Below are 6,772 nucleotides of genomic sequence, written 5' to 3' on the forward strand. Positions count from 1 at the left end.
GAGTTAATTATTTTTGTTTCATAAAAGCAACCCTGCGTGCTTGGAAGGCGTATGTACCAATAATTTCATCCCTAGCATATTCATCCCTGAGGAAGGCAGTCGCCAAATTCACCGAAGGTTGTTTACTGGTTACATTGTGTACATTGTGGAATAATACAAGTGAGATATCTTAGAGTTGACAGATAGTTGACAGGGTGTTCAATATGGCGATGACAGTGTGAACAATATGGCAGCCAATATAGCATACAACACCGAATGGCCCGAAGTAGCCAAACTACGACCCGAATGAAACGCTTCGTGAAAATCCAGGGTTGCGAAGTGGTATTTTGTTGGAAAATATAAAAGCCAGGATTTTGTGCAGCGCCGAATTTTAACAAAAGAGGGTTTTGTGTTCTCAAGATGAACAGAAAAGGGTTGCTGTGCTGTTTCGTTTTAAGCTTATTTTAATCTTAAGGTATCTAATTAAATATTAAAAGGAGACAAAAATTAAAGCAAAAATTTAAAATATATGTACATATCTGAAAATTATAAATAAAATATATATTTTCACGAGAGACAAATTAAATAAAATGGGTTAACTTTAGGGGAAATATACTTATCAGATTGGGTCAGATAGCGCTTTTACGTTATAAATAAAAATAATTCCTACTTAAATTTTATATAATTTTGGTAACGTATTTCTAAGCTGACCCTGAGATCTGTGAAATAATACATATTTATGTGCATATATTGTGTTGATTATGCTCTAAATCGCTAAATAATTCTTGCAGCAATCAGCACCATTGGAAAGTGAAGTGACAATAGGCTGGTTTTCTTTATACAGCCCGTTTTAATTTCGTATTATTGTTATAATAAATTATAATTATTGTTTGTTTCCATTTCGGTCAACCGCGCAAATTATTTATTAAAAAAATGTCGTTTAAAAATAGCAATTTTGTTTACTTTTGAATAAGACTTTATCGAGTGCGCTATAAAGACAGGGGGATAAATGCTGTAAAGAAATATATGTTGAGTCCAATCGGTTTTTTGCTAATCCGGTTTTTGTGTAGGTATAAACAAAGTATATTAAAAAAATAAATCTCCATGAAAAAATATCGTTATTTTCGTATTTAAAATTAATCGGAATTTTATGGGGGGTTATAAAAACTCGTTTTAATTGAAACTTTGTTTTTTTCGGCTATATTTGTTATTATTTATTGGCCCAGATGCAAATATTGAATGAACTAACATATTTTAAATATTTACGGAACTACCATTTGTATGCAACCCTGTCTATCCTGTATTCAAGTAGATGTAATTCGAAAAATTTAAACGGATTTCTTTAAATCAACCTGAGCTGCGGACATATTGCGAATTCATTTTAAAACATTAACCACTACATTATATTAGTATTAAATACTTTCAATTAAGAAACAATTCGTACTAGAAAATAAATATGAATCGGTTTATTTTAAATATTCCAATGTATATTTTTTGTTAATGCAGATAGTGCGGATTTAACGTATTTTATAACCGTTACATGGGGAAAAGAAATTTTAGGCAGATTGTTATTGACAATTTTTTACATAATTTACGATTGCAATCAATTTCTTTCAAAACTATAATCTAAATGATTGCAAGTTGTATTTTTTACGATCAAAACAGATTCCAATATTAGGTATATAATGCAAATGCAATCCAATTTGATTTGAGTTATTCAGTTTTAGATACATTTATATTTCTGTGTTCGTATGGAATAGTAGTTTATGTCGGGAAGCTGGCTTTAGTATAATCCGGCATTCCCTTTATTATTTACAACACATGGAATTTTTTGATGACCCTTAACAAGAATATGGACGTGCTAGTATCGGAACTATTTCTTGCACGTTTATTTATCCAAAATTTCTTCAACGGCTCGGCGCCAGTGAGGGTATGCTGCGAATGCCGCATTATACTAAAACCAGCCTTTCGACATAAGCTACTATTCCATACGAGTGGAGCACGTGCGAAATGCGGATTTTCCCAGTTGCAGTACAGCAGTAACTCGACACCTTCCTCACCAACCGCTCTGTCCTCTATGAGCTTCTTAATGTAACTGCAAATAAAAGATGAAAATTTGAGAAAAAATACTATCACAGCGTTATACTTGTAGCGTTTCACTCTTGTAGTATATTGGCTATCAAGCACCAGAAAATTTCCATCACGCATGCCATATGCCACCGATTGTCGTGGATCAATTAAAATACTGTCATCACAGCTTTTTGGTACTCCAGCAACTGGTGTGTCTATGGCGGAGTTATGTGAAGCTGTTGCATGACTAAAATCAATTTGGGCTCTTTGAGAACTGGCTTGTTTGTTGCGCGCTATTGGCATCAAATGTATGCAAATTAGATTTCCAAACGGCCAACTGTTGAATACAGGAAAAAATGTGTTTTATATGGTTCCGCTAAAGTGCACTACTACCGTGTATAAATTGGCCGACCTTCTAATAAATCATGCAATCCTATTGTATCGTCATCGCCGCCAGTCACCAAGAAATTTCCACTTGGGTGAAATGCAACATCATTCTCCGCGACGAATGCACTGTATTAGCTCGCCTTCAGCTTTGTCAAATATCTTAACGCGGTTCCAACTTAATGCTAAAGCCATCAGATTGCCGTCTGGATGCCATGCCAGCTGTCGTCCCATACCTCTTCCCCCGGTGAACGTTCGCATACATTCGCCTGAAAATGTATCGCAAATTCTTAACTTGTCGCCGCACGATGAAATGAACTTACCATTGGGGCTGAATTTTGCTGCGCGCACCCATTTGTGTGTATTTTGAATCAGTATTTTGATGGCTGTTCGCCATTTTTCTAGTCTGCAAACGAATAAGCTGACGAAGAAGCAAACAAATTCAAGCACATTGTTGCATTCTACCGTACATTTTAAAAGCTTTAAAATCTTAAAACATATGTGAAAAACTTTTATAATCTGAATATTTCTAATGTCGCAATCAAAACCAAATTTTATAAATAGCATTTTTAAAAAGCAATCATCTAATATTTTTCAAGTTTTTGGGCATATATGTTACCATTTGAACAACTAATACTACCAAGTTTTAAGAGACTATTTAATGCAACTCAGGTCAAAAAAGCGCACTTTAGACCAAAATAAGCAACTCTAAAAAACAGATGATCGCAGCTGTGGCCCAGGATGACGTCTATTGCTAAGATATCTCACTTGTATTTGTACACAATGATTGTGTACTCAATGTCTGGTTAACACTAATCTCCGGTAAAACATCGTTATCGACGTTACCGACTCTATGTTATATGCATGGAGCCGAACACGTCGATTATGATGTTTAAACGGAGATTAGTGTTAACCACATATTGAGTAAACTGCCCTAAAGCTGAAATTAGTCGAGAACGCAGAACGTATGGGATCCGTACGATAAGTCGAAAATAAAAATGTCGAAAGAGAAATGTCGAAATTTAAAAATTTTTTAAATCTCGAAATAATGTTTAACCGAAACGCAAAATGTCGAAATCGTATGCTTTCGAAATGAATAAGGTCGAAAAAAATGCAAGACAGCTTCTGCTCCAGTGCTTTTGGTGGGATATAGCCACACAAACTTGGAAAATGCATCCACGACGACTAAGATGTAATTGTATGCTTTTTTGGTCGCTTCCATCGGACCTACGTGGTCGATGTGGTACGTCCCCAGCGGCCGATCTTCTTTGTTAATTGGGTTTAGGAAGCCCTCTTGCTTACCACGCTAAGCCTCGGTCACGATGCAACTGATACATCTCTTCACTATCCTCGCTGCCTTTGCGCTTAGTTGGGGTATGTAAAAGTTCTTCTCAACGGCTTCTTGTGTTTTCTTGGCGGAAAAGTGTCCCTGGTTATGCGCGATTTTGAGGATTTCACCTTCCATGAGCGACGGAGCGACGATCAGCTCCTTAACGGGATCCTTATGTAGTATGCCGTGCTTCACGTAAAAGTCCTCGCACTCCTCCCGTTCCAAAACTTTGCACACTGCCTTTATCCACTCGTCGCTTTTCTGAGCTGGTCGTAGTCAGGCTGTCTTCCAAAATAAGGCAGGAGACTGCTTAGGGCATCAACGTGTCTCATCTTCGCGCCTGATCGGTGTTCTATCGCGTAGTCGAAATCCTCGAGGAGCATGGCCCAACGAGACACTCTTAAGCTGTAATTATCAAGAGCGTAAACCTACCGGTACGTAAACCCGAGTCAGCTGACACGATCTATCTTACCAAAGCGCCATGTAAATGAAAACTCAACACCGCAGAATTTTTCTGTAGTTGTAGAACGTAGCGCAGAAATCTGCGGAATATAGATTTTTCCGTGTCAGCTGATTTCTCCTTTTTTAGATGGTTGCCACTTCGTCAGTTTTACAGATGGTAAAAAAGATATAAGTTCCTACTCAAAATATGTTTAAAATATTTGAAATTTACTATTGAATAAGGTTTTTGTTGGGTCTGGTACGATACGTCGAAATTTAAATTGTCAAAACTAAAAACACCGAAAAAAAAATGTCGAAAAAAATTGTTAGAAAATCAAGAATGTCGAGAAAAAAATTGTCGAAAGGAAAAATGTCGAAAAAATATATCGAAATAATGTAATGAATGATGTGTAAAATTCGCGCGAATTTTACACATCATTCATTACATTATTTCAACAGGTTGATTTATTTAAGTTAAATTCCACTAATCCTATGTACTAATATAATAAATGTGAAAGTTTGTGAGTGAGTATGTTTGTTGCTCGTTCACGCTAAAACGTCTGGCTGTGTGCTGCTATTTAATGGCCTTCCTGAGACTTTTTCTTAGATTTCAGGGTTGTGTGCTGCATTATTATTAGATAAATAAATTTAAGCATTTGACAAATCGTGATTTTATTAAAAGAAAATTATAAATGGTGTTGAAAACCCAAACAAACGCTCGTGCGAAATCTCTATTTTTGTGTATTGTTAAAATTTATACATGGCGTATTGATGGTAATACAAGCAATTTATTCTTTTGTGGACTTTATGTTACTTGAGAATTTAGACAACGTGCGAGCTGCCAGGTTTTGTTATCAATATATTAACACAAGCTTTTCCGCGTGGTTGCCTTTCAATAAATAGAATAAACAAATATTCGCAAATAAATTGGATTTCTTTTATAACTAACAACTAACGTACGCTTTTTGTTCTTTTCTCCATTTTGATTTTGACTCTTTATTACCGCCAACAACTTTATGTGTATACAAGCTGTCAAAATTTTGCGTAGTCCAATGAGCTAGTTAAAAACTATGGCATTCGTATTCACAACGAGAAATCTCGAAATTTTTGTTTGGTCTTTCCAAATTTTCTCTTTTTTATTAATTGGCCAAGGCCCTCCGAACGTTGAGATAGTAATTTCATGTCAATTAGTAGAAAAGCCCATGTTGAAAAAACTTTTTATTATGGCGAGAAAAATTTACATTTCTGCTGTGCCAATTCGTAACTTTTTACTGCTGAAAATTTTTGACAGTTGCTCTGGGGCAAAAGAAGTTGAGCAATTAAAATCAGAAATTATACAAAAGACTTGTCTTTGCTGACATTTATTCTTCCAGAACTAAAAGCCATGCATTTATTATACGCCTTAGTAATAAAATTAGAACAAAAAAACTCTTCAAAACCGTCAGGCCGGGTTGAAAATTTTCATTCACCTCATAGTTAACAAAAATTTACCATCCGTAGTACTTTTCTATCAATTCGCAAATGCCGTTTGCACAAAAAAGGTTATGAAATGGGTTTTATTCAAATCGTTTAGAAAATGAGTCTTTTATGTATACCATTTTATGTGGAATTATTCAATAAATTTCGTTTTACACTATACTTTTTGAAACTATTTGGAGTTAATTATTTTTGTTTCATAAAAGCAACCCTGCGTGCTTGGAAGGCGTATGTACCAATAATTTCATCCCTAGCATATTCATCCCTGAGGAAGGCAGTCGCCAAATTCACCGAAGGTTGTTTACTGGTTACATTGTGTACATTGTGGAATAATACAAGTGAGATATCTTAGAGTTGACAGATAGTTGACAGGGTGTTCAATATGGCGATGACAGTGTGAACAATATGGCAGCCAATATAGCATACAACACCGAATGGCCCGAAGTAGCCAAACTACGACCCGAATGAAACGCTTCGTGAAAATCCAGGGTTGCGAAGTGGTATTTTGTTGGAAAATATAAAAGCCAGGATTTTGTGCAGCGCCGAATTTTAACAAAAGAGGGTTTTGTGTTCTCAAGATGAACAGAAAAGGGTTGCTGTGCTGTTTCGTTTTAAGCTTATTTTAATCTTAAGGTATCTAATTAAATATTAAAAGGAGACAAAAATTAAAGCAAAAATTTAAAATATATGTACATATCTGAAAATTATAAATAAAATATATATTTTCACGAGAGACAAATTAAATAAAATGGGTTAACTTTAGGGGAAATATACTTATCAGATTGGGTCAGATAGCGCTTTTACGTTATAAATAAAAATAATTCCTACTTAAATTTTATATAATTTTGGTAACGTATTTCTAAGCTGACCCTGAGATCTGTGAAATAATACATATTTATGTGCATATATTGTGTTGATTATGCTCTAAATCGCTAAATAATTCTTGCAGCAATCAGCACCATTGGAAAGTGAAGTGACAATAGGCTGGTTTTCTTTATACAGCCCGTTTTAATTTCGTATTATTGTTATAATAAATTATAATTATTGTTTGTTTCCATTTCGGTCAACCGCGCAAATTATTTATTAAAAAAA

At 35.0% G+C, this 6,772-nt stretch overlaps 1 protein-coding gene across 1 annotated transcript; it reads right to left on the minus strand.

Moving 5' to 3' along the window:
• Positions 1–3,547: 3,547 nt before the first annotated feature.
• On the minus strand, positions 3,548–4,029 carry LOC118756086 (the record flags this gene model as incomplete). The annotated part of the gene is given in 1 exon segment (XM_036490877.1): positions 3,548–4,029. A coding segment is annotated over 1 exon segment (108 nt), but the record flags the coding sequence as incomplete, so codon positions are not given.
• Positions 4,030–6,772: the final 2,743 nt, after the last annotated feature.

This window comes from Rhagoletis pomonella, unplaced genomic scaffold (genome assembly GCF_013731165.1).
Source record: "Rhagoletis pomonella isolate Grant_MI unplaced genomic scaffold, Rhpom_1.0 Rhpom_scaffold_08725, whole genome shotgun sequence".
NCBI classification, from domain to species: Eukaryota; Metazoa; Arthropoda; class Insecta; order Diptera; family Tephritidae; genus Rhagoletis; species Rhagoletis pomonella.